Below are 27,591 nucleotides of genomic sequence, written 5' to 3'. Positions count from 1 at the left end.
AGTTCCTGGGTCGCGCAAAGAGGTTTTGCGCGACGCTAGACTTTTGTCGCGCAAAGTACCGTCGCGCAAAGGCTGTTTGCGCAACGCCTTGTCTTTTAGGTCGCGCAAACATACTTTGCGCGACGGAATTTTGTGCGTCGCGCAAGATTCTGTCGCGCAAACATGTTTTTCTACTAGTGCAAACTGCGGCTCCATAAGATGTAGAACGGTTTTTGTCTGGTTGTGAATATGATTCATCTTCCCTCCAGATAATTTTCAGGTAAGCTGAATGGCTTGCAAATGAAACATGCTTATATATATAGGGGGCGGATCTGTGGCACCATATTTTTTACACAAGATTTGACACAAATCTTAGACCATTAGATTTGTCCACATTTAATGGTTGAGATGTAATCTAATTAGTCCAATTAATTTCTTTTATTTAAATAGTTTTGCATTAGGTTTTTTTTAAAATTAATTAATTATTCTACCCTGCTCTCTTTCTTCTTTTCTGAACTTGACTACTATCTTTCTTTTGTTTCTATCTTTCCGTCATCTGCATATTTTTCGCTCACTCTTTCTTCTCATTGCACTAGCCATAAGGGCATGAACCCAACTTCAGTAGCAAAACATATATAATTGAATAATTTGAATTTTAAAAGAATGAATACTTCGTTCACAATGTCTATTTTCTGAAGGTTAGGTAATGAACCTAAAACTTGGCATCATATTATTTGAATTTACATTTTAGTTGAATTTTAAATTTTCTAAAATCTCAAGGGGTTAATGTGGCCATATATTTTACATCAAATAATTAATATCGTGGGATGCATGAGGCTTATAGGCTGCAACAATTTCAATTATTTCTTTAATAAATGGATGATTCCTGGACGCATTAATCTGTTGCTAGTTAGCTGCATTGTGCAACATTTTATATGGACTGCAATTCCGTATGTTTTCAAAACATTTCAAGGGAGATAAGGAATCGGGTGTGAAAATTTAGCTGGTGCAGAAAGATTCGATCACCAAGATGGAGAAGAAATTTAAAAACAAAACGAAAAAAAATTAGAAAATAAGATAGCATGCCCATGGGAGGATGAATGGAGAAGAAAGAGGGGAAATATCTGTACATAGGATGAATGATGAAGAGGGAGAAGAAAGAGTCAATGGAGAAACGAGAAATTAATGAAAAACAATTAATGAGATAGGAAGGAGAATATAAAAATCTTATTAGGTTTTTAGAATTTTATTCCCAATTCATAATTATTTGAATAAATAAAATTAATTGGAGTAATTAGATTGTATCTAAACCATTAAAAATGTGTACATCTAATGGTCTAAGACTTGTGTCAAAACTTGTGTGTTTTTTGTGGTGCCACGGATCCACTCCATATATATACAAGTATACTTGATTTTTACATCGAAATACTTTTAGCCTACTTGATTTTTATTTTATTTTTTGAAACTATGTTGCAGGTCTTTCCCAGAACCCTCTAAATTTGCAACTGTTGGCTTTCCGTCTCAAACCGAGGCAATGAATGCATTCCTTGCGAAGAACAAAGGCTTCTGTCAGAATGGTCAAATTTTGATGCGCGTTCTCCAGTAATCCTGTTTTGTTGGTTCCCTTTGTCAGAAGAATTGCTATGAGACATGATGAAATGAGAATAGGATTATGTAGTATCATGTCGTTATTCGGCACTTTAGGAATTTGCATGGTATACGATGTCTTTTTATGAGGCCGTGTTTTTATTTACTTGATTCAACTCAGGAGTAGAAATGTGTTCAGTCCTCATGCAGGAATGGGTATTCCATTCTTTCTTTTAATCCCAAGTCCTTTTGCTAATAATTACAAGCATACATAATTTTAATTTCTTAACGTTACAAGTCCTATATTGCTAATAATTACAAGCATGCATAATTTTAATTTCTTAATGTTACGATGTGTAGAAGAATATTTTGCAATCAGATCTATATTACAAATATATCTGTGAAATGATATGCTACTTTAAGATTTTGACTCAAACATCTAAAAGGGAAACCTTTTAACATCAACCATCTTCGGTTCATGAAGGCGAAAACATTTGTTTGTCTACCTATATTAGCATGCGGATTGGTAACGTGAAACCTGTGAGACATTCAAATGACATGGTGGGAGAAGTGCAGCAGTGAACTGGAATAAAGATAAAGGAGTCATAGACTGCCATTGAAAATAAACCGTTAACAATATGATTGATATTTGAGACTAATAAGACCAATTAAGCTAAAAAAACTACCGATTGATTAAGTTACATTCTTTCCTTAACAAACAAGTACGGGAAGAAACAGGATTCAAACATCCTTTCCTTATTCTACTATATAAAATGTTGAGTTCAACCTTACATAATCTCACACAAATTCGATATGTATAATATCCTTATTCAAATGATTTCTTGCACACAGACGATACGAGGCTAATTATTTAACAAACTTGACCTCACATTTATCAATTCCGTTATCCTAGACCACAAGGTTCAAGTGTGGTCTCCCACCATTCGATCTTATGTCCTCCACCGTTGGATGATGATCGAACCGTGAGTGATCATAATTTTCTTGGACCACGAGGTCTAGGAGAATGGAACTATCACATTTATATTTCTAGCCTCTACCTCTTAATTTGAGATATGAATCTCTAATTGTCTTTAATTTGTTCACAACAGCACCCATAAGCATTCGCTCTGACGGTGATGTGGCAGAGCATGAGAGTCCAATTTGCATCACTGAAACTGAGCATTCCACCAACCTTCTTGCTTGAATTGGGCTTCCATCAACATCTGCATCTTCACATTCAACGAGCAGCAGTGGGTCAACTATGTCCATGGCATGGTCAGGCATCGCCATGGCAGTGAACTGGTGAATGCTCAAACCATCTTTGAACATGTCATCTGTAGGTCGTCTTCCTGTGAACATTTCTAGCAATAGTATTCCAAAACTATAAACATCTCCAAGGATGGAAACTTGGCCTCCCATGCCATACTCTGCCATTCAATACATACATTAGAACTTAATTTGGCTTTGTGATTAGTTATTAGGAAGAGAAGGCATTGAAAGTGATAGAAACTCATACCTGTAGGAATGTAGCCTATTGAACCCTTTAATCCGGTTGATATGGTTTGACTTTGAGCGGGATCATTAGACGCCTCCAAGAGGAACCTTGCTAAACCAAAGTCACCAACATGAGCTACCATATCTTCGTCTAGAAGAACATTATTTGGCTTCATATCACAATGAACAATTGAAGTTTCACAATGGTTGTGGAGATAATCCAATGCAGAAGCAATATCGATTACAATATTGAGTCTTTGGACAAGGCTCAATCTCTTACTCTGAGTGTGCTCGTCATTTCTCGGATGTAGCCACATTTCTAGGCTTCCATTTACCATGTACTCAAAAACTAGACTTTTGAAATCTTGACCCTGGTTGTCAATGCTTGAGCATGCAGTTATGATCTTCAGAAGATTACGATGCCTTACGTTTCTCAAAGCTTTACATTCATCCATAAAACTCTTGGATGCTCCTTGTTGTTGAAGGTTTAACACCTTAACTGCAACTAGAGTTCCATCACCGGGGACTACTCCTTTGTAAACAAAACCAAAACTTCCAGAACCAATCAAATTTTCTGTAGAGAACCCGTCAGTTGATTGAACAAGTTCTGAGTAAGAGACACTTGCTTTCCAATCCTCATAAGAACGTGAGCGTACAGATATACTCCTTGGCCTCTTAAGCACTGAACGAGCAACAATAAGGCATGACATACCAATTATGATGGCAAGTGCGCAAGCTACAGAGATGACTACTTTTCGAGCAAGCAGTCATCGAGATGAGTGAGGCTTTATGTTGGGGCATGCAGGTAAATGTAATTTCGAGCTACCACCACATAGATTAGCATTTCCAAGAATTGAGAGACCAGTTGCATTTGAAAAGATCCCTTCTTCAGGCATTTTACCCTCAAAATTATTATATGACAGGTTGAGATGCCTAAGAAATCTAAACTTGCTTAGAAACTCAGGAATCTGCCCGGATAAGTTATTCCTTGAAAGATCAATTTCTTCCAGGCTTCTTAAACTTTCAAAAGATTGAGGAATTATTCCTTGAAACTCATTACCTTCCAATTGCAAGCGCACAAACATAATACAACTGCCAAGGCTTGTGGGAATTTCAGCTGATAAATTGTTTCTTGATAAATCTAACTCTACTAGATGTACCAAAAGACCAACTTCAGATGGCAATGGACCTGTCAACTGATTGTCAGACATTGTCAAAGAAATTGAAAGGGATGAAAGCCCAAAAATCTCTTTAGGTATGGAGCCTGTTAGATTGTTGACGGAAAGGTTAAGCAGTAGAAGATTGTGGCAGTCTCCTAGACTTGGTGGTATATTTCCCAGAAATCTATTCTCTTCTAGGAAGAGTTTTGTCAATGAAGTCATGTTACCTAGGGATGACGGGATTGGCCCAGAAAAAGTGTTGCCGTCCAAATATAGTTCATTCAATTTCTGAAGCCTCCCGATTTCTTCAGGGACACTACCACTGAAATAGTTATTCTCCATTGCAATGAAGACCAAGTTTACAAGATTTCCAATGCCCAAAGGGATGCTTCCATGTATCGAATTGTTCCCCAGGTAAAGACTTCTTAGTGTGGTTGAAAGGTTGGACATGGATACAGGAAATTCTCCTCCTAATTGATTTTTGTTAAGAACCAACCACTCCAGACTAGTACAATTAGCCAAGAATTTGAGAAAATTCAGGTCGCCAGCTTTCCCACTTCCCAATCTATTGCGATTAAGGTCTAGTATAACTAAGCTTCGCAAGGTTCCAAGATTTTCACCTGGGATTGTGCCAGTAAGACCATTTTTAGCCACGTCAATAAGTTGTAGATTAGGAAGAGTAAGGCCGAGATTTGTTGGTAGCTCTCCATGCAATTGGTTTGAAGCAACAACAAACAAGTATATGGAAGAAATATTATAGATTGAAGCAGGGATTATACCAGAGAGCTTGTTTCTTTCAAGTGCGAATTCTTGCAATCTTGTTAGTCGCCCGAGCGCATTGGGTATGCTTCCTTGAAAATTGTTTGCGGCAAAATCTAACCAACACAGAGAAGAAAAGTTTCCTATCCAACTCGGGATGGTTCCAGTCAGACTGTTGTAATAAAGCACCAGATACTTTAATTTCGACAATGAACTGAGTTGTTTTGGAATCGAGCCAATAAGTTCATTGTAACGAAACTCAAGCGCCTTTAGTTGTGTACACTGGGATAAATTGGTTGGAATTTTCCCACTGAAGGAATTGTGAGACAAGTTGAGAACGTGTAGGCTTTGCAGACGACCAATTTCCTGAGGAATTTCACCACGAAAGCTGTTGCTTCCTAGGTTGATTCTAGTAAGATAGGAAAGATTTCCTATAGAAGGAGGTAAAGAGCCTGCCAATTTTTGATCTTGCAGGTTCAAAATCAAGACTCTTTTGGTGGAATGGTTGCATGTAACGCCCGCCCAACTGCATAAATGGATGGAATCATTCCATGCGCTCATGACACGGAGAGCATCTTGAGTGATGTGTTTCTTGAAGTCGAGCAGCGCCAGGCGATCAGTTTCATTTCCTAGACTAGTGCTGGACAGTGCTGCAGATTCCAGACGTGTGGTCATGCATAAAAGAATGAAGCCATGAAAGAGTTTAAACAAAATCAGCCTGCCATGAGTTCGACGTGAATGCTCCATCCTTACCAAAATACAGACTGCAAATAAGAAACTCTCTGTTTCTCTCTCTTTTGGCTGTGAAATTAGTAAGCAATTTTCGCTTACAGGAATGCATATGAAACACAAAGACATGATATGTCTTATCACGTGGAACCTAATCTTGATTGAATGTAGACCACAGCTCCCACTGTGTCAAGCAAGGAATAGGAAGACCATATTAGTCAGCGGATCCCGATAGGTTTTTGTCCTCACAGTCAAGTTCATCGTGATTGCAGCCCTATCACTGTGTAATCAACCTGTTTGGGTTAATATTTGACATTGAATTTAGATAAAGAAAAGCCCAAGAATACCTAATTAAAAGAGAGTTGATTGAAGCCTAGCACCAAGCCCATAAGCAAATTGAAGCCTTCTCAGCCAAAAAGCAAGCCACATGCTTACCATTGAAGTGATAAGTGATTGAGACTAACCTACTACCAGCCAAAGAACACTTTTCCGTGGCATTACAAGTAAAAAGCTAGTGATTTATTACTCTCCAAGTGCTTTTGGGTAAGAAAAAAGTTACAACAGTCGAGCTAAATTGCCTATGGAATGTTTTATTAATAAATTAAAAAGAAAAGTAAAGACGAAATAAAAAGAATTAAGTATCTGAAACCCCTCAACCTTTTAGTGTCATTCTAAATTAGTCTTAACCTTTTTAAACATTCCAAATAAGTACCCAACCTTTTGCAAATGTTACATCCGTTAATTTTTCAAACAAAGATTATATTCAAAATCCACCAACTGGGTATATCATGGTAAATCTAAATTTCAAACATATATAGATTACATAATATTGAACCTCATGATCAAACGAATATTGAATCGAATTGAACCAAAATTGAAATTACATCTGGAGGGCAACCTCCGAATAAAGAAGAGGGTTACGATTCAGATAGGGTTTCAAGGAGTTTGTTTCTGCTCATGTGATTTTCTCGTTCGTCAATTCTCAACTTGTAAAGCTTCCAATTCTTCTTTATAGGCGGTGAAAATGGTGGTGGCTGCATCATAGCAGTCTATACCATTTCAACAACCTCAATGACCTTCTTCTGGACGTTGACAACTTGAGTTGTAGGTTGGAGTTGGTGGTTTTGCGCTGGTTTTGGAGGTGATGGTCTAACGAGAGTGGTAGTAACTGTTAGTTTGAAGGCTATGCTTTCATAACTTTCTATTGATTTTGGAACAAAGTAAGTGATAGTTAATTTAACAGATTTTAATAAAATGTATGTTGTTAACAAAGCCATTCCACATTCAAATCTCGGCCGCCAGCAACGGCCACGTCCAACGAGCCCTTCAAAACCTCCATGGACTCGACCGCCTCGACTGCAGAGCTTACGGCCACCTCATCCAGCACTGCACGGTCCGCCGCCTGGTCGGTCCGGCCAAGCAGCTCCACGCCCGCCTCGTCCTCTTCTCCGTCACCCCCGCCAACTTCCTGGCTTCAAAGCTCATCAATTTTTACTTCGAAACCAATAACCTCAACTATGCCCGCAAGGTGTTCGACCAAATTCCCCACCCAAACGCCTTCTCTTGGAACGCCATACTCATTGGGCCTTAACAACGTGCACGGCGACACCCTGAAGTTGTTTTCGGCTATGGTGTCTTCGTGTTCGGATTAAGCAAAGCCCGACAATTTTACCGTGAGGTGTGTGTTGAAGGCTCTGGGCGCTTTGCTTTCGGGTTCAAAATTGGCTAAGGAGGTACATTGTTTTGTTCTGCGTCATGGTTTTGATTTGGATGTTTTTCTTGTTAATTCTTTGCTTACTTACTACTCGAGATGTGATGAGGTTGGTTTGGCGAGAGCTTTGTTCGATAGGATGCCAGAAAGAGATATTATGCCGTGGAATTCAATGATTGCGGGGTATTCTCAGGCCGGGTATTATGAGGAGTGTAAAGAGTTGAACAGGGAGATGTTAAGCTTAGGCAAGTTTAGTCCTGTTGGGTTGACAGTGGTTAGTGTCTTGCAGGCATGTTTACAGTCAAATGATCTTATGTTCGGTATGGAAGTTCATCAGTTTGTGAATGAGAATCAGATCGAGATGGATGTTTTGCTTTGTAATGCTCTTATAGGGCTATACACAAGATGTGGTAGCTTGGATTATGCTCAAGAATTATTCGATGAGATGAATGAAAAGGATGAGGTCACTTATGGCTCATTAGTTTCGGGGTACATGTTTCACGGGTTTGTTGACACCATGGATGTTTTCAGAGATAGTAAGAAGCCAAAGTCAAGTACTTGGAATGCTGCGATTTCAGATCTGGTTCAGAATAACCGGCACGAAGATGCCTTGGATTTAATTTGTGAAATGCAGGCATGTGGTTGCAAACCAAATACTACCATGACATTGTCAAGTATTCTTCCTACAATATCGTATTTCTCAAATCTGAAAGTCAGGAAGGAAGTACATGCTTATGCTGTTCAAAACAATTTTGACTGGAATATTTATGTTGCAACTGCTATTATTGATACTTATACAAAGTCGGGGTTTCTTAATGGGGGCACAGCATGTTTTTGATCATGGAGATGCTGATACGTCTCTTAGCCTCTTTTATGAGATGTTGAATAGTGGGATTCAACCAGACCAAGTGACATTTACAGCGGTATTAACAGCTTGTTCTCATTCTGGAGTGGTTGATGAGGCTTGGAAGATCTTTGATGCCATGTTTCCGAAATATGGCATTCTTCCCTCAGTTGAGCATTATGCTTGCATGGTAGGTGTTCTTAGCTGAGCTGGGAAACTCAGCGAAGCTGCAGACTTTATCCACAAAATGCAAGTTGAGCCAAGTTCAAAAGTTTGGGGCGCATTACTTAATGGGGCATCAGTTTCTCGTGACGTTGAGTTGGGAAAGTTTGTCTCTGATCGCTTGTTTCAAATCGAGCCCAAGAATACAGGGAACTACATCATTATGGCAAATTTGTATTCACAAGCTGGGAGACGGGAAGAAGCTGATCAGGTCAGGGAGTGAATGAAAGAAGTTGGGCTGTGAAGGATTCCTGGCAGTAGCTGGATTGAAACACGTGATGGGTTACAAAGCTTTACAGTAATGGATGTATCAAATGAAAAAACCGAAGAGATTTACAAAACACTGGATGCATTGCTGGGGTCGATGAAAGAAAAAGGGTACGTTTTGCAGGATGAATTAGATGAGGAGAGTGTTAATTGTTGAGCCAAGATCACTGTCCGGATCAAATCGGTTTGCTTAGGATCCAAGAAAGCCTTCTTTTTTCTTTTTCTTTTTTTTTCCAAAGTGGCACAGAATTGAGGTGTTTTTAAGTGCTCAAAAGCATGAAGGAACTTCCAATTCAGTTTGTTGATTAGTATTGACACTCATCTTTTACTTTTCTATTTACAAGTAGTGAAGTTAATAGCCCCTACTTTTTAAGGGACCTGCCCCTACTTTATTACATACTTCTAACAAAGCTAGCTGCAAATCTTTTCTTTTTAAAGAATCCAATGTGCATGATTTTTTTTTCCGGCATTTCCTCGGCCCTGAATCGTGACCATGGTTTGGTTGCCTACAAAGGTTATCATTGTGTCTCCTCTTCCTCTACAAGGGATTTTCACTCTTACTAGGCTTGATTGTAGTGACGAGGATGCCCCTTGTGGAATCATATACACCCCCAACCCATTGGTTGGGATGTAGTTTAGGCCATTTGAAGGTGCTTTCCGAAAAAGCACCTAAAGCTCTTCTCTGAGGGCTGGTTTGGTATTGCTGTGCTTTGAAAAAAAACTGCTGTGAGAATAAGCGACTGTGTTGTGAGAATAAGCGGCTATGAAATAAAGCAGCAAAGTGTTTGGTAAACTTTTTTGTAAAAGTGCTTTTGGAAAAAAAAAAAGCAGTATCATAGTGTTTGGTAAACTTTTTTGTAAAACAGCTGTGACTATGTGAAATGACCAAAAAGGGTATATTACTAGATGTGCTATTAATTTAATTTTCTTAACAAATAAAAGTGAATTTGACTACCGACAATATTATAACACGTGAAATAATAACACTTAACAATGCAACGATCACACTCAATTGACGTCTCGCACTCGATTGAAGTCTATTCTAGTTAGCTGATGTGGAACAAGATTGAACCTTGCCGAGTCCAAAAGGTAAGGCCATGTAGACGACCGATGTTAGGAGACGGGAATTTGCACAGAAAATATTGAATTCGGAGGTAAAGTTCTTAATCACTTGGGCTATAAGTTTTGCAAACCCGTTGTTTGAATGTACTCATTGAGCCAAAAGACTTGGACTAATAAGAAGACAAAGACTTGGACTAATAAGAAGACAAATTAAGGGGAGGCAACAATTATGGTCTTTCTCACAAGATATTGCATAACAAATTTTTGCTCAAAGAAGCTTGGCCTGCCCTTACATTCTAAACATAACATCAAAAGCAAACATGAATCTCTGCTGATTTTCCAGTTGGTTCAAGAACAAATGCTTTAACCGAAAATTACATTTATACGGATCGAGGAAGCGGAAAAAGGGGGGAAAAGAAGAAAATGATTGCTCACAGGAGGTGGGAAATGATACAAAGAGCTGCCAACCCTATCTTACGGTTTTACATTAGGTTTTGGCGATGGATGGGGATGTTGATGGTGATATGGAGAAGCATGGGTACCATTTGGTATCGAAAGGCTCCTCTGCTGATGATGCCCGTTCCTCATCAGCAATCCTCCTTGCGGTCTGACGTTGTTTCTGGTATTTGGGCTGGAACCGACACGGTCACCTTGCATTGTCTGGAAATAATATGATGAGCTTGCCATATCCTTGAGGGCTGGTAGGGGCTTTAAGACTTCCACAACTTCACTCATTAGGGGCCTGGCTTTTGGATCTCGACTAAGGCAGTGGGCAGCTAGTTGTGCGGCTTTTTGGACACCTTTTATCGAAAAGTGGCCTTCAAGCCGAGGGTCTATCAACTGGTAGAATCTTCTTCTTTCTCCTAGATGTGGCCGTGCCCATTCCGCAAGGTTATGTTCGCCATTGGGTCGGTTTTTGTCCATGGATCTTCTGCCGGTCAGCATCTCGAGTAAAACCACGCCAAAACTATATACATCACTCCTGGATGTAAGATGTCCTGCAACAAAATACAAGTGAATATACTCAGACTTCAACAAAGTATCAAGAATCTTTACGTGTATCGAAAACATAATGTCCAAGAGGATGAGCATTAATTGCACCCGCCATCTTAGACCTAGCTCATGTGTAACTAACACTCAACACCAGATAATGCGTATAACTTCTACATGCTCAAGACATGAAGTTTGAGAAATTAAAGTACACAAACTAGTGAAGCGGATGGAAAATTACAGGAAAAACGAAGAGACGGCCATCTTAACTAATTATATTTGAGAGATATACTATCAATTCCTTACCAGTCATTACATATTCAAGTTCTGAGGAATATTTTGACCCAAAAAACACATGACAAATCAGAAGCACAGTTCACAGATTAGAAGCAGAGCAAAGCAAATTATCCCTTACATAAACCCAAATCAGAAGCAGACCTTCTTCAAAAAAACGAATACATAAGTAATCAAACTTCTCTCTCAATTTTTTTTTGTTTCCTCCACAAACCCTAATTTTTTCCCCAATTAATTTTTTCCACAAACCATATCACCTTCCCCAATTAATTTTTCCCCACCCTCCATCCCCAATTATTTTTCCCGACACCCATACCCTCATCCCTTTGCTCTTCCCACCCCTCTTTCCCTAATCTCCCCATCCCTAATTTGAAAAATCCAAACAAATAAATGAGAAGCTTACCTGGAGAAACCTGGAGAACGAGAGAACGAGTTCGCTAGTTTTTGGAACGAGAGAACGAGTTCGCTAGTTTTTGGAACGAGAGAACGAGAGAATGAGAGAACGAGAAAGATCGCTCTGGTTCAGGTTATGCGAGAGAGCTCTGAGGTGAAGAGCGTGCGAGAGAGCTCTGGAAAGGTGAGAGCGTAGGTGAAGGGAAAGGGAGGGCAGTTTTGGGTTATTCATATTTCATTAAACGTGTACATTGTTCACCCGTGTGTGGGTGAAAATAAGCTGCTTTTGGAAGCTGCAAATTGCAGCTTCTTGTCATCTCCTGGTTTTGGGCTTTTTTTCACCCTCAACTTTGAAACAAAGCTGCTTTTCAAAGTTTACCAAACACCAAAAATTTTCATAGCTTTTTTTCATAGTAGCTTTTTTTTTAATCACCTCAATCCCAAACAGGCCCTGAGTCTGAACGTGCTTTTAAGTTTTTTCTAATCGAATTCAGAATGCATTTTTGGTTGTCAAGCAAACCAAAATAATACCAAAAGTTCTTGTGAAAACAGGGGACAAAATGGTCATTAGGCTAATTTACCAGATCTAGCAAACAATTTACTCAACTTCCAATGAAGATTAACCGGAGCTGTAGGCGGTAAATGCAAGTGTAAAAGGTGACACAATTCCTTGAGAAGCGAAATGATATATTAGCATGGCTGTCAAGTTGGATCATCTTACCATTTGCATTTGCATTATTAAGAGTGAAGGGGACAAGGAGAGCGAGCCACGGATGGGATGGGCCAATCGGTTTTTCTACTCTTCTACTTGTTTTTCTTTACATAATTATATAGCAAGGACAAATGGGGTTTGAACTCGACACACAACTTGTAGACAAACCAACCTACATAACCAACCACTTGATTCAATTCATCTAATCTAATACCCCACATGCACATTTCCACCGTTAAAGTGCTAACCAACCCCTCTTATACCAACTTATTAGCTTTATGCATTGCATTTGTTGTCATCTGACTAGGTTAAGAGTTTAACTCTCTCTATTCTCTTACATGTAAAAAAATATAACACATTATGACTTGACACTAACAAAATTAATGATGATTTTGTGAACGTAAAGACATGATTAATGTAGGATTTTGACCCATTACAAATGTCATGGCCACAATAATATACTATGAACAACAATTTTCGGTTTCTTTTTCTTTACTTTTTTTCGTTCCCTTTTTTTATTTTTTTTATTTACTTATCTCAATCTAGGAGAGAGGAAATAAATGTATGCCGAAATCACTTCCCTATAGTATTTACAAGAGTGGAACAAAAATCAAAGGGGGTACAATGGTCATTACAAGAGACCAGCATGGCCAAATTAGTCCAAACGAAAATTCACATAAAAACCCTTGACATTCCTGAAAACTTTTTTCCACGCTCCATAAAAGAGTTAAAAGCGAAAGTCCACAAAGCACACGATCCCATGATGGAAGAAACAACAGGAGCAACCGCAACCATCATGGCTGCTCTGGCCACCCTCACCCCACCCCAACTCTCAGATCTCACCCGCACCATCCTCTCCCACACCCACCACCGCCGCCGCCGTCTCTCCTCCCTCCTCTCCTCCCCCATCCTCTTCTCTCTCACCCTCCACCGCCTCAACTGCCTCCCTCTCGCCCACAAGACTCTCCTCATCGCCAACCACCTCCTCTCCTCCCTCCACCACCTTACACTCCACTTCCAACCCTACACCAATCTACCGCCGCGGCAGGCCAGACAGAGAGACCTCGACGCCGTCCTGCTCCTCCTCTTGCTCTGCGAAGTACACCAGCACAACCCTCAAGCCCTCGAAGCACCAACTGTAAAATGGCGCGAAATTCTAAGTGATTTGTACTCCGACAACATGTTAACAGTTTCCGGCATTGGGGTCTACAACAGGTCGGCTTTGGTGTCTTATATTGAGGTGCTGACAAGGTGCTTGAGATTCGTCAACGTGATGGGTTTTTGCTGTGGCGGGAAGGCAGGGAGAGAAGTTGCGGCATCGCCAGCAGTCGTGGTGTCGCTGCCGTCAGTGGTGGTAAGCGGTGGAGGGAGCGAGTGCGTGATATGTAAAGAGGAGATGAGAGAAGACAGAGATGTGTGTGAGCTGCCGTGCCGGCATTTGTTTCATTGGATGTGTATTTTGCGGTGGCTGAGGAAGAGGAACACTTGTCCATGCTGCCGGTTTACGCTTCCCACGGAAGATGTGTTCGGGGAGATCCAACGGCTGTGGGAGATTTTGGTTAAGATAGGCGAGAAGGAATTAGCTTAGAGTGATGGTGATCAACAAGTGCACACGTGTCACCACCAGAGTGGATCGGAAATTTCTTGGCTGTGAAGGGATTGTGTGTGATGAATGAAATTGGAGAGGATCACACATAATACGTGATATGGAAGCATGTGGTTTAGGTTATAGGCATTTGTGGATTAGCATGTAGCTAAATAAATAAGACACCGCGAGAGAGAGACAGAAAGAGAGAGAAAGAAAGAGATAGCTTATGCGATTAATTTACTTGGGGAATTGATCTGCAATCTTCTGTAATTGATTTCACATTTCATGAAATCGAGTCCATTTTTATGGATAGGTAATATTACACTTCAATAAAATGACCCAACCTGAGATCCAATTGATTAACATCCTTAAATTTTTATTTTTTATAGAGAGTTGACATTTTTGTATCATGTTGGTGTAACATTTGATGTGGCAAACGATGTGTATGTGCTACGTCAATTAATATATTTACAAAAATACTACTTTACCACTTTTTTTTTATAACATATTTGTACTACCTATCTAATAGAGATAGAATCCACATATGTTGATAAGCTCAATCTCTATTAAAGAGGTGATACAAATGCGCAAGTATTAAAAAAGTGGTAACTAGCATTACTCATGTATTTATCTCCTTAGATGTTGATTATGGGCAGCACTAGGCACTAGTGGACATGACAGAAGCCCAGCGCTTAGGGGCCTAGCCAAATTTTTTTTATTATTTTAATTAAATTTATGGTATAAAAATTTAAAAAATGTATCTATATAAATAAGTGAATACTTATACTCTATATTTAAATATATATTTATACTTGTATTTGGAAACATAAATGCAAAATAGAAGAATATATAAATTATAAAGTACTACAAGTGATTGAATGCATAAAACAAAATATGTATTCCGAGTGATTTTACAAGAAAGAAAGCCTAAAGTTATTTTACTTAAAAAAATAATCTTTAAACCCTTTAACCTAAAAAAAAAAATAAAATACACGAACCGCCTTAGACTGCCCAAGTGGCAGCCTAGAGGGTTCATGTGCCTTCATCGGGGTGCCCGGCCTAGGATGTTATGTAAGTCATTTAAGAATAGTCTGTCGCCATATAATTTTCTCATGTAGCTGTCATAGCTAATTTACTTTTCAATTAATAAACCAATCTTAGTCTTACACTCCAATAAAACCTATTTACCTTTTAGTTAATAAACCAGGATGAAAATCAAAGTGCATAGAACGAACAAACAACATTACAAAATACGAAGATTGATTTATTAACTAAAATGTAAAATAACCATAATAGCTACATATCAGAAGACTACATTGAGAGACTATTTTAACTCAGTAACATAACATCCTATATACAGAGAACTAACTATAATCCCTAATAGACAAGAGAACGAAACCCTAATTCTAATAGATTAGGCGCCATACCCAAAGAATAAAATAAACCTAAATATTATCATTTTCCAACAAATTAAACTATAATATTATCAAAATTAGTAAATAGGGCTTTAAGGTTTGGCACGAAACAGTTCGACTAAAGATCAGACTCAAAGTGAAAGTCACTAGACTAATGAATGGTGTGTTTCAATTATAAACTTGAAAGTGACTAAATGCCATACATTTCTAAGTCCTATCTGAAACGTCCCTCGTTTAGTGTCTGTGTAGTGCATATGTAATGTTTTAATAGTAACTTTTTAGTGCTTCAGTAATGCATTTTCAACATAGCATTAAGCAACATGGACATTTTGGACACACTGAAACAACCGTACGAAGTAAAAAACCCAATCACCCTAAACTCATTAAATGTGAAGGGGGTTGGATTTTCAGGTTGGCAATTACTAGAAAGCTCCAGGCGTGCGTTAGTCCAAAATCTCACTCGACAAGGACTCAACCACAATTAAACGAGCCCACAAAAAAGGGTGGCTATCTTATTCTAGCAGCAGAGATTGTTGCAGAATTCTAAGAATTATAGCTTGTTAACACTGTTACAAAGATCATAAGAGATTTAAGCGTCATCAATTGCAAATTGTACTTAAAACGCCGTGAGAGCAGGTGTAAAAACATCGCAGCAGTACATATAAACAGGTATAAGTAAAACGTCCCATTACCTTAAGAGATGGTAAACTCAGACTGGTAATGTGGGATCATTTGCTCGCCTTTCTTTTCGTACCTTTATAAAAATAGCATTCCAAGCCTCATCGGGTACAAATTGGTATCGATAATGCCATGAGAGCTGGTGTGAGAAATTTTGCAGCAGAATATAAACAGGTATACGTAAAACATTCCATTACCTGAAGAGCTTGTAATCTCGGACCAGTAACATGGGATCATTAGCTTGCCTTTCTTTCGTACCTCTTTGAAGGATAGAACTCCATTTCTGGTCTCTTTATATACCTTAAGCAAATCCTACACATTCATTATCATGAAAACTAGTTAGACTAGTCAATTCCCTAATATTCAATTACACAAATCATAAACTGTGTTACATTAGTCACATTGTGTATTACAATGCTACAATATCGGGTGTAGCCAAGTCATTTGGATTGGATCTGCAGCATATACTGAGTTCTTTTGCTATGATAGTTTCCACAAAATGTCGCTTCTGAAAGTGTTTTTGCTACTGATGCTATACATCTCACGGAGATGTCAGATGTGGATATGTTTCTCCAGAAACGGACTTTGTTGAAATAATTTAGTTTTAGCCGAACTTTCTTGCTTTCCTAAAGTGCCTTTTTCTATTAATACTAAACAGTTCACACAGATGGGCAGATGGAAAACCATTCCACCCAAAAAGAGCATCGGGTTAACATCATTTGGTTTGAAGTCCTGTAACAAACTGTTTTGCCACTGCATTTATTTGCCCAATCCACAAGTTTCCAAGGATAGGGACAATGAAATTATGAAACCAAAGGAGACAGAGGTAAAAGGAGTCCTGTCTAAGCCAGCAGATAACAGATGAGACTAGTACCTTACGATCAATCAGAAACCTAGCTCACAATTTATGAGATCGGCAGTGACCAAAGAGTCAGATTCAGAGGAAGAAAAAAAAAACCAAAGTAGTTCAAAAGTTAGATCAAACATGGAAACCGACTAAAACTGAAGTCGAAATTTGAACTAAGATAAAAGTATAACTCAAACAATGGGTGCGCAGTGTTTGAAGGATTGAGAAAATAGGGAAAAGGGCGGTACCTTGAAACCGTGGAGAGAAAAGGAGGAAAAGCGAATGCAGAGAAGAAAAGAGGCTCACTCAAAACCTGTCTCAACATGGGTCCTAAATCCCTCCTTTCTGGGACTTGTGTCCTTCCCCAGTCCGACTCAGTTTGAAGTGCAATTAGGCTCATCAAACAACGGCTATGACTCCAATGTTCCAATCCGATTTAATCAGTCTGAGCCAGCCCACGAAACATGGGCGTGTACACATAGACTAGTACGTGGGATCTTTAGCTCGCCCTTCGTACTTCTTTAAAGGATAGCATCACATTTTTGGTTTCTATATATCTTTGGAAAATCCTACACATGCATCATCATGAAAATAAATTAGATGGCCAAATCACTACTCTGCAATCAATATTCTCTCAGATAAATCATACAATTCCGACTGCAAGACAAGGAAAAATGGCCATCCTCATTTTTCATAGTTTGTATAAAATAGTTTCTGCAATCTCGTGAACTTAGGGGAAGTTTATCTTAATTTCGACGTGCAGGATACTAAGTTACATTATGCACAACCACACTTGAATTAGAATACTTTTAAACAAGATATTGTCCAATTAACTAAGGGCTAAGAAAACATAAAGGGCAGTCCAATAAATTAAGAAATCTCACAGAAGGCAAAACAAATGTCACAATAAACATTCCAGGATTTAGTCATCTCATAACTCATTAAATTGAACCGATGCCAATATATCTTTGTTTATCAAGACACTGATACCAATAATAGGGGATACTTTGAAACAATTTCTTCCCTGTACCACAAAAATTTGCCAACATTGCCAAGGCAACCGAGGCAATTATGAGTTGTTATAACATACAAGACAACCAATAATCGACAACCGAGAAATCAGTTAATCGAGGAATCAAAATGTCAACACAACTAAGAATTTGACAACAATACACCAAGAAAACCATGAAGTAAGGCAACCATGAATTGGGCATCAAAATAATTGAAGCATCCAAGAACAAAGAAATCAAGTTAACTAGCCATTCATGAACTAAGGCGTCAAGATAACTGAGGCAACCGTGTGATCAAAGCAACAATATACGAGAAAAAAACCTAAAGCAAAAATGTAGACCGGAATAAATTGAGGGAAACTATTATTCAAGGCTTCAATAAAAACCATGAATTGAGAGATAGATAATTGAAGGAAGTATGAGTGGTGACAATAAGAATATACTGAGGCAACCATTTGTCGATACATCCATGCATCAATACAACCAAGAGTTCAAGACAACTGTGAATAGGCATCAAATATCATAGACAGCCCCCAACTGTGGGAAAAATATATTGAGTCAACTATGGGCAACGATGCTTCAAAATAATGATGACAATAAGATTCAGGTCATCCAAACAACCCAAGCAGACTTAGGTCGTACAGATAACTGCAACGCGATCATGAACTAAGGAAACAACACACTGAAAAAACCGAGGCAGCAATAAACCAAGGAAACAATGTATTAAGCCCACAATAAACTGAGGCATCCATTAATCGAGGAGTCAACTGTGGTTACCATTAATCAAGAAAACAACGTTTTTCAAGAATAAACTGAGGCAACCAATAACCGAAGCAACCATGATGAGGCAACAATGTAACTTCAACCAACAATAAACCCAGGTAACCAGTAATCAAGGTATTTATATAACCGAGGCAACCATAGATCGAGGCATCAAGATAACTCAGGCAACTAGAACTTGGACAAAAATAGACTGCGGCAACTATGAATCAAGGTATCAAATTAAACCTAAGCAGACCATGAATTGTGGAAACAATATACTGAGACTACACCAAATCCAGTTATCAGGATAACTGAGCAACAAAATAGCACTGAGCTGTCATGAATTAAGGCAAACCATGAACGAAGGCATGAAAATAATTGAGTCAACCATGAACTGAGCCAACCAAAATCAAAGCAAGCATGTATCAATCCAAATCCCACACCTATAAATTGGATACGAAATATAAAAGAAACTGGGAATACACAACTCGCTACTCAGCTTGTGAAAATTAGGTCAAAGTTAAATACGAAGGGGCTTTCTTCCATATGGAAACAATTGAAATGCACAACACTAGAAAACCCTAAAATCCACAGCGCAGAAACGAAATGGAAATTGGTAAATTTCCCAAAAAATCAAAGCCCTAGAAGAATGAACCGATTTGTTTACCTCACGAGATAGAATAGTGAGAAGAGGAGAAGCATATGATTTCGGCGACAATTTACGCGACAGCAAAGCCACAACGCTCCACTTTGTCGTTGCTCTGCGCGCCGAGTTTACGCCACCCGCGCGGTGCGAATTCAAAATAAAGTAGGTTCCTATAAGTCACGTGCCTGTCGTTTGCTGAATTCTTAATAAAGCCGGTTTGTATCACGTGCCAGTGCATTTAAATCATTAAATGAGACCAAATAATTATTTTAGTGCCCGTCGATTACGTGAAGTTCTACTTCGGTCTTTATAGTTTCATATGTTGTGACTCGAGTCCTCTTAGTTTACAATTTAAGAACAAAAGCTCAGTTTTGTCTAATTCTTTAGATAAATTAATTATGAATTCATCAATTACTCAAAACAATTGACATGTCAAAATTTAGAGAAGTTTGTGTCACTCGTTTTCTTGTTTATATTGATTAATCTTTTACATCATTAGAGTTTATATTCATTTTCAATAAATGCATCAATGAGACATGAAATTACAGTTGCTTCGAATCACTTGAGATAATTCTATTTATGTTTGTCACCAAGAGTTAACAAAGTTGCTCATTGCCTTGTGCGCTTTTGGTTACATATTAACAGTTGCTGCACATAGTTTAGAGAACCTCTAGATTTTCATTGTTGGTGCTTTGTTTTCTATCAGGGGGTCTCATACTCTAAATTCCGTCCAATTGCTTTATCCTAAGGCTAATACGCTATAATAGTAGTTAGACGACTGAGCTCTTATGTGTAGGCCACCTCATCTAATCCTACATCACTTATGACTAAGTATATAGTTGTCATTTTAATTTGAGATGAACTATTATCCTTCTCTAAATCATTAACTCTTGAAGTGTTTGTTAATTTGTCTGCTGAACTTGTATGTAGCTATCAAATTCTCCCTGAACTTTTATTTTTGCCGATTACTCCCTTGAACTTTTTCAATTAGCCAATTTCCCGCTTGAACTTTAATTTCAACCAATTATCACTCTAAACTTTTATAAATAGCCAATTTATCTCTTGGCGTTAGATTTTAAAAATTTTCATTCAATTTTTCATCCTTTTTGCCCTCATACAGCATTCATGTGTTGTTTCCATGATCAAAATGGATGGAAAATTGAATGAAATTTTTTAAAATCTAACGACAGGGGGAAATTGGCTATTTATAAAAGTTCCGGGGGTAATTAGGTAAAATTAAAGTTTAAGGGGAAACTTGACTAATTATAAAAGTTCAAGTGGGTAATTGGCTAAAATTAAAATTCATAAGGAAATTAGCATTTTCATACCAGTTCAGGGGGTAAATCGATCTCTTACTCTAAAATTGAAAATATAAACAAGTTTAAGGGACATAAAGGACGTTTAGCTATGGGAATATTTTCATCCACCGTGCTAAACACAGGTCCCACTCAAAATAAATTGACTGGTCCAGCTAATGATAATGAGTGTGCTTAAAGCTCTTGCATTCCTAATATGATCAAATACTCGCAGAATTGCTTAGTCATTTCTTTGAGTGCAAACCAAGCTAATTAGTACCAAGTCCCTTGCTATGAATTTATATGAAACACAATGATTTTAATTTTCACACTAAAGCATCATTTAGTACTATACGGTCATAAGTTCGAATCTCCTAAATCGCAAAAATCGATACCAATTTATTCATTACTTGGTCACCTTATGCTTTCGAAATTGTTTCGGTAACATACGCTGCAAATCTTTACTTCATTTAGTTTTAACTCATACCTAAGCCTCTATTTCGTTCGAATAGGTTCTGAATTTAACTCTACCAAATAGCACATAGTTGGTAATGAAAAAACAAAAAAAATCATTTTGCCAAAAATCAAATCTAGATAATTATGAATGCTAATTAGCAGAAGGTGTTGTCAACTTTATAAGGATTTCTACGTTTGGAAAATCAAACTAGGAATTTGATAGAACAAAAATTAAGAAAAGAGGTGGGTGTATTTAATATTTATCAAAGATGCTGGTCCATCATAGCATGTGAGTACACTTTACTTACGTCTGCAATATATATGTTGCTGTATGACACGTGTTGATACTCAAGGGTCTGCTATGACTACGAGTCGTGAAGTTGTATTAAACGAGCCCTTCAGCATGTGACGTTTTAGTTTACTCAGAGTCTCATGTTATGCGGTAAAAATTTATACATGGTATTAGTTTATTAAGATGAAACGTTTGACAATAATAAACTCGTTCCATTTAAATCATTCTCCGAAGCTCACTGGGGAGAGAGAGAAATTAACAAAGATTGATCTGCGATTGTATTGTTTGATATGTTTAACTAGAGTCCAATTCCAAACTATGTATGACAGATGATGAGAACAAAGTCATGAGCAAGGTGGAGGAGGAGGAGGAAGACAATACAGTGAGATGAGATCACGTGACATAACAGCCAGATCTCTGCAGAAAAAAAAATTTAAATCTATGACAGCCATGTATTTCAAATTTCAAATTTTAGATCTATGATTCCTATTTCATGTATTTCAAATGCACTGCATATATTCATGTATCTGTAATACCGGTGGAACCCAAACTATATAAAGAAAATTCCAACCACCATGGGTTATGATTTAATTATATAAAGAATTTGAATTATTTTGATTTCTGACTTTTTCTTACGTTACTAACACATGGATAGAGTAATACTAGATAGACTAAATTTGAAGATAAATTCTTGGAAACTAAAGAACATAGAAGTTGATAATTGATTTATTACTTAAATGTTGACAAACGTGCTTATTCCAATTAGTGACACATCATTTAGTTTGCAGATTTAGTCTCTCTAGCATTACTCCACATGGATATTAGAATTAGTAAAAATGAAGCATTGGTCTTGGACTTTGGCTCAATTGGAGCTATGGTCCTTGAACTAAAAGTCAATGAGTATTTATTCTTGGACTTATCACAATGTGGAACATTGGTCATTTTGAATAACACCATGAAGGACCATTGTTATATGTTGTAATAAGTGTAGGGACCAATATCGCAATTTTTAGTTCAGGGACCAATGTTCCAATTAGACGAAAGCTCAAGGACCATTGCTCCACTCCACTCTGAAACTTATTTCGATTTGTTGACTTCTTTTGCGGTTTTTAAAACATACTAGATAAAAAACATGTGAGTTTCACATTACTTTTTGTAATCTGATACCTGAACAACCAACAACTAACGGGATCTTGTGCTCAGTTCTTCTCAACTTCTCTCGTTATAGTTAAGTAAACATGTCATCGGTCCATAAGTGTTTTTTTGTGTTTAGAAGTATAGGGAAAGTGGCATTTTATCAATGATGAAAGAGCCTTCACTCATAAAGGGAAAACATGGCCTACTGAAATGTACAGAGTGAGGACCAAGAAACTTTCATTACAAAAGTGGTCAATTGCTTAATACCAAGACAACAAAATAATGAAAATCAAGAGGTAACACTACAAAATAAAACCTTGGGTGGTGAGGGAAATAAATAACAGATGTAAACACTGTGGGCAGATGATCACAGTTACCAACTTACTTTTTAAGTACAAGAGCCATTGTCTCTCTGTCAAATGTACCATCGTCCACCTGGTATGAGCAAAGGAGACTCCAAAGCTCTCAGTCCTTGGTTTTCTAAACACTGACAATCAAGCATCTGTGTTCTTGCCCAAGTGTGTATTCTCCACCTAAAAATAACAATGACAGCTACTACTGGCATGGAAGATGGAACATGGAGGTGGGTTTCTCTCTCTCTTTTTCTCTCTCTTTCTCTCATCAAAATTGACAATGTGGGATGTGGGTTTTGTCTCAGTGACAGGAAGATGGAAGGAGATGGTGGTTTGAGGACTTTGGAGTGCCTCAGAGGGAGACTGCTGGCAGAGAGGCAAGCTTCTAGGGTTGCAAAAGAGGATGCAGAACTCATTGGCAAGAAGGTAAATTTTTTGAATTTTTGATTACGGATTAGTAAACATCCATAGTCGTTATTCTTTTCAATTACACTAATTGGTAAGTTAAATCTTGAGTATATCCATATTAGGAACACAAAAGAGGTGACCAGTTATATATATCTATGTGTTGTCTGTCATTCACATTATAATGTTTCAAATGTCAACAGTTAGTAGAACTACAGAAGCAGCTCAAAGAAGAGATCAAACTGAAGGAAAAAGCAGAAAAGAAGCTCAAATATTTGAAGAAAAAGCTTGAATCTTTGAATATTTCCTCTAAAAATAGTGAAAAATCTTGTACACAATCCGCTACTACTTCATCAGGATCCAATCATCCAGAAACCCATAAAGCCAAATCCAAAGTTGCAGAGTCAGAAATCCCAGAAGAATCAAGACAAAATGCAGCTGACTCCACCACATCTGAGCAAAGCTGTGAAAGTACTTTCACTGAAGAAAACACTTCTTCTCAAAGCACTTCTGGTTCCAGTTCTAGTTCCAGCTTAGAATGTTCTTCCCCAAAAGGGTTCTGCCACAACCCAACTCATAAATCTGAAGATCCAGAGATTGAAGATAGTAATAGGTATGTAAGTCCAATTAACCTGACCAGTTCTATCAGGTTTAGTGTCTGTACTTAGGGTAGATATTTTGGCACTCGGCTTTTAACCATACGTACTCTAAGTTAAATATTAATAATCTTTATGTGCTCAGAAGAAGTGCATACAGCTAAAAGAGGAGCATTAAAATCACTAGTGTTTAGAAATAATCTTTGACATTCCATGTTGGGATCTACTTAATTAAGCTAATTAGAATAAAATTTGCAAAATCTTTTCAGTTGTTCATAATACATTTGCATTAGTACCTCTGAATATGCCTGCCACCTGTGACACCAGCACTGAGTTGAAGCCAGTTGGTGAGAATTTTAGGCAAGTTCTTGATGCTCTAAGAGCAAGTCCACCCCATGCCCAAAAGCCAGGCAAATGGGCAATTGTTGCCCAAAAGATGTCCAAAACATCTCCAATCCATGTCCAAAAGTCAGGCAATTGGGTGGACCCATGTGTGCCGGACTAGGTAACTAGAGCAATCCTTGTCCGACCCTGTGCCCGAGCTGGATCTGACGTCATGCTGACGACAGAACGTTCGACCATGGAGACGTAGGCAATCCTTCTGTGCCACTTTATATATTCTTGCTCACGTCTGATACCATCGTCTTCTTGCTTGCCTGCACATCGCAAAATTATCATCATCGATATATGAAATGGAAAAATACTATTTACTAAGGCTATAATTGCCTATTACCTAATTACCTGAACAATTACTAAGGGATATCATAGAAAATCTTCAAAAATCAATGGAGAAAAGAATTATGATTAGATATGGTCCATTTGATCACCAATCTCAAACATGCAAATTGTAATCATTAATACTTGTGGGCATACTATGTAGATGAAATAATTAGTACTAGTTATTGTTATCGTTTGAATTGGATCTAACGGCTCTAAATATCGGAGCACAAAGTATTTAAGTGTATTGAAGAAAACCTACTAGTTTTATGCATTGTGTAGTGTTTTTGGATGGATTAATATCTGTGGATGCGGGTAATAAAGTTGTTTCATGTGGTACATTCACTCATAGAGGGCATGTGAATTGTGGGGTTTGTTGCAATATTGATGCTCTGACCTTCTTGGCCACATCCTTCTTTTGGTTTTCTCTACTTTATTTTGTAGCAATCTCTTGAGTGGAATTGAATTTTAGGAGGTGGTTGGCCATGGCAGCTTCATTCTTGTGACCTGTATATTAAAGATTTTCTTGTTGAGATTTGGCCAAACTATCTCTACATTTGTTGGCTTGGTCTCACAAGAGCATGTATTTGGATATAGTTGCACAAGAAAGAGCAAAAATCTTCTTTTTTTTTTTTTTTTTTTTTGGGTCAAAAGTTAAAACAAAAAGTTCTCAAAGTTGGAGTAAAGAGTAATTTTTTGGAGTGAACGTCTGTTTCGTGGCGTTTCTTATTTACTCATCTCATATCACATATATCTACTTATTAACTCATGAATTATTTGCAAATGCGATATTCGCACTCAAAACTTATCATTGATCTTAAGCTTTCACTTTTCGAAGCCATTCAACGAAACTTAATAGATAATGAAAAATGATTTCCACTCCCATTCTTTCCTTCTACGCTTCTCTCCGTGTGTTATTTTTATTAAATTCAATAGCCACAAAAAATAAGAGGACAGTTAAAAAGAAAGAGAATGTGAAATCATTTTCTGTCGACGCTACAATATGATTCTTTCCCGATCATTATTTTTCACGAATAAATTAAATCTCAACCATTCTTTATTTGTCTTTTAATATCTGGGAGAGCAAAACTGTTCTATTGACAATTAAGCTTGGGCCCTGTGCTAAGATTTGTCCATGGATGTGAAATATGGCGATAAAAGAACAAAGGGATTGGTACACCCCAGACATGGATCCTCTCTTCAGTGTGGCTTGCCGTGGAGTCAGTGCTTCGGAATGACATGCAGCCCATCACATGATCAAGAATTCACACATGCAATGCAATACATTGGAATTTTATTTTTTATTTTTTTAACCAACAGTATTATTTATACTAAAGGAGTGGGTAGTGAGTTAAATCTCACAATAGGCTAGCAATAATGTGGTTCAAATTCGTCTTTGATCAGAATTGAACCTGAGACCTCTCACTTACAAGTGAAGAGGAATATCACTAGACCGTAGTACTAAGCGACTGAAATTTTATATTATAAATGTACAAGCTTTTTTATTTTTTTCGGAAAATAATAAATTCAGTCCAACAATTGGGACTGTTGCACAATTAAAAAAAAAGGGACTTTAACGAAAAACTCACGATACTGTTTACTTTAACGAAAAACCATATTTTTACACTAAAAAGCCAAACTTGATACTATTCACTTTACCCTTTATTTTGTCCTTATCATTAACACTCAAAGTTTTCAAGCCCTTTTCATTAGTTTTCCTTAAAAAAAAACACACAAACGTGCTCAAAGCTAGTCCTAATATGAACTTTTGACAAAGACTTGGCAATAAAAATATTAGAGCTTATTTTGTCTTTAATTTATAAGCGATATATTATTTAAAGTTAGAATAAAAGAGGGAGGAAATGTTTCTATAAGATACGGATTGAAGAGAAATATCTTATATATCAAAACAATTCACCACTTATTTTCCATGTTTAATTTATAATTTTTTCTTTTTGTTAGGAAAAAAAAAAAAGAAGAAGAAGAAGAAGAAGAAGGAAATACGAAGGAGAAAAAAAGGGATGGCAGAGGCTGAGGGAGTCTGGTGGAAACTGGAAAGTGGACCAATGTACATGGAAGAGTTAAAAAAGGGACAATTAAAAACCGAAAACAATTTGGAGCAAGTTTTCTTTTCTAGTTTTTGTTTTGTATTGCCACCGAGCGTGTTTTCGCACCAATAATTAAAATAAAAATAAGGAGTTTGATTCGATTAAGATTATTTTTGTGTTTATTAAGACATGGAGGAATCAAGAATGTGTGGGGTTCACCAGAAACGAAGTCAGAGTTCTATATGGATTGGGGCATTCTCAAACAACAAAGTCACAAATTAAAAAGTTCAAGAATTTAGTAAACAAAATACTTATATATTTATTCATAAAAGTTTTCATACAACATATAACAATATCCGTCGGCACATTTTCATGTTTTGACAATGTTGCATGAAAACTTTATTACCAATACCATCAAATATCTCTCTTTATAAAAATAATCATGTTATCATTCATCTATTAATCTCTCATCTAATATTCTTCAAAAATTTCATAGCTAAAAATGCTTATGTTGTTATAAACTTCTTATTTAAGTGTGATTGTGTAAATCCTAGATTATATTTGATTCTAGTTATTCTTCCCTATTATGACTTGTATGCCTTGGAGGAGAAAGATTTCTTCCATCTCTTATTACTATAAATAAAGGCAATGCGTAGGAGGAATAACAATATCATCTACACAACCCTACAAATACATCTCTCTCTATTCTCTCTCTGTGCTACTAGCCCCTTCCCCTGTCAGTTAAATATAGGCCACAACACGTTATCAGCATGCTCACACTGCTGCGCTTAAGAATCTGACGTGGAAGCTTTCTGCATCAAACCAGTTCACCAATATGATCACGCAATCAAATTCTTTTAAAACAACGGTTTTTATCTCGATATTTTTGCAGTCCTGATAGCATTAACATTCACTATAATGCATGATCCAACTTTACATTTTTCAAATTTTAGATTCTACATAAATTGTGTATCCCTAATTGTTGAATTATGTGAATTTGATATCCAAGAATTGCATCAAATATATGTCTGTGCATTAAATTATTTATATGAATATGCATTGAATTAATCTGAAATTGAAAAAAAATATTATTGAAATATGGATTAGGGTTTTGTTCTAAACCTCACCACCGTGTGAACCGTG

At 37.4% G+C, this 27,591-nt stretch overlaps 3 protein-coding genes, 3 long non-coding RNA genes and 2 pseudogenes across 7 annotated transcripts; 4 read left to right on the top strand and 4 right to left on the bottom strand.

The window, feature by feature from the left end:
* Window positions 1-184: 184 nt before the first annotated feature.
* On the top strand, window positions 185-1,825 carry LOC125475384. Its single transcript, XR_007256783.1, has 2 exons — window positions 185-259; window positions 1,456-1,825. It is a non-coding gene; the product is annotated as an uncharacterized LOC125475384 (long non-coding RNA).
* Window positions 1,826-2,293: 468 nt separating this feature from the next.
* Window positions 2,294-4,904, bottom strand: LOC108865834 (annotated as a pseudogene).
* A 1,945-nt stretch (window positions 4,905-6,849) lies between these two features.
* Window positions 6,850-9,146, top strand: LOC103930897 (annotated as a pseudogene).
* An 878-nt stretch (window positions 9,147-10,024) lies between these two features.
* On the bottom strand, window positions 10,025-11,944 carry LOC125475383 (serine/threonine-protein kinase PBL34-like). 2 transcript variants are annotated; one of them, XR_007256782.1, is made up of 2 exons: window positions 11,502-11,944; window positions 10,025-10,812 (listed from the first exon to the last, which is right to left on the bottom strand). XR_007256782.1 is itself a non-coding variant. In XM_048580110.1 (2 exons), the coding sequence occupies exons 1-2, from the start codon at window positions 11,115-11,117 to the stop codon at window positions 10,289-10,291; spliced, it is 531 nt and encodes a 176-aa protein (XP_048436067.1). In that variant the 5' UTR covers window positions 11,118-11,155; the 3' UTR covers window positions 10,025-10,288. The 2 variants fall into 2 exon arrangements, 1 of the variants encoding a protein (XP_048436067.1); XM_048580110.1 differs by lacking the exon at window positions 11,502-11,944 and adding an exon at window positions 11,111-11,155.
* Window positions 11,945-12,718: 774 nt separating this feature from the next.
* On the top strand, window positions 12,719-14,156 carry LOC103930895 (E3 ubiquitin-protein ligase SGR9, amyloplastic-like). Its single transcript, XM_009340299.3, has one exon. It carries the CDS (start codon window positions 12,850-12,852, stop codon window positions 13,789-13,791), a length of 942 nt encoding a protein of 313 aa, XP_009338574.1. The 5' UTR covers window positions 12,719-12,849; the 3' UTR covers window positions 13,792-14,156.
* Window positions 14,157-15,687: 1,531 nt separating this feature from the next.
* LOC103930894 lies at window positions 15,688-19,269 on the bottom strand. The gene is made up of 3 exons (XR_664764.3): window positions 19,171-19,269; window positions 16,980-17,300; window positions 15,688-16,196 (listed from the first exon to the last, which is right to left on the bottom strand). It is a non-coding gene; the product is annotated as an uncharacterized LOC103930894 (long non-coding RNA).
* Window positions 19,270-22,614: 3,345 nt separating this feature from the next.
* Window positions 22,615-23,827, top strand: LOC103930892 (nuclear localization sequence-binding protein-like). The gene is made up of 3 exons (XM_009340298.3): window positions 22,615-22,912; window positions 22,988-23,108; window positions 23,291-23,827. The coding sequence occupies exons 1-3, from the start codon at window positions 22,875-22,877 to the stop codon at window positions 23,753-23,755; spliced, it is 624 nt and encodes a 207-aa protein (XP_009338573.1). The 5' UTR covers window positions 22,615-22,874; the 3' UTR covers window positions 23,756-23,827.
* LOC125475382 lies at window positions 23,363-25,312 on the bottom strand. The gene is made up of 2 exons (XR_007256781.1): window positions 23,980-25,312; window positions 23,363-23,669 (listed from the first exon to the last, which is right to left on the bottom strand). It is a non-coding gene; the product is annotated as an uncharacterized LOC125475382 (long non-coding RNA).
* Window positions 25,313-27,591: the final 2,279 nt, after the last annotated feature.

This window comes from the organism of the source record quoted next, unplaced genomic scaffold, assembly GCF_019419815.1.
Source record: "Pyrus x bretschneideri cultivar Hongxiangsu unplaced genomic scaffold, Pyrus_bretschneideri_v1 Contig144, whole genome shotgun sequence".
Lineage (NCBI taxonomy): Eukaryota > Viridiplantae > Streptophyta > Magnoliopsida > Rosales > Rosaceae > Pyrus > Pyrus x bretschneideri.
The sequence above is the reverse complement of the archived record's forward strand: the minus strand, read 5'-3'. Positions and strand labels throughout refer to the sequence as shown.

Excerpts from the sequence above, each read along its gene's own strand:
- LOC103930895 (XM_009340299.3), top strand. The coding sequence starts at position 12,850 with ATGGCCAAATTAGTCCAAACGAAAATTCACATAAAAACCCTTGACATT.
- LOC103930892 (XM_009340298.3), top strand. The coding sequence starts at position 22,875 with ATGACAGCTACTACTGGCATGGAAGATGGAACATGGAG. Across the intron at positions 22,913-22,987 it reads ATGGAAGATGGAACATGGAG|TGACAGGAAGATGGAAGGAG; the intron begins GTGGGTTTCTCT and ends GTTTTGTCTCAG. Across the intron at positions 23,109-23,290 it reads CAGAACTCATTGGCAAGAAG|TTAGTAGAACTACAGAAGCA; the intron begins GTAAATTTTTTG and ends AAATGTCAACAG.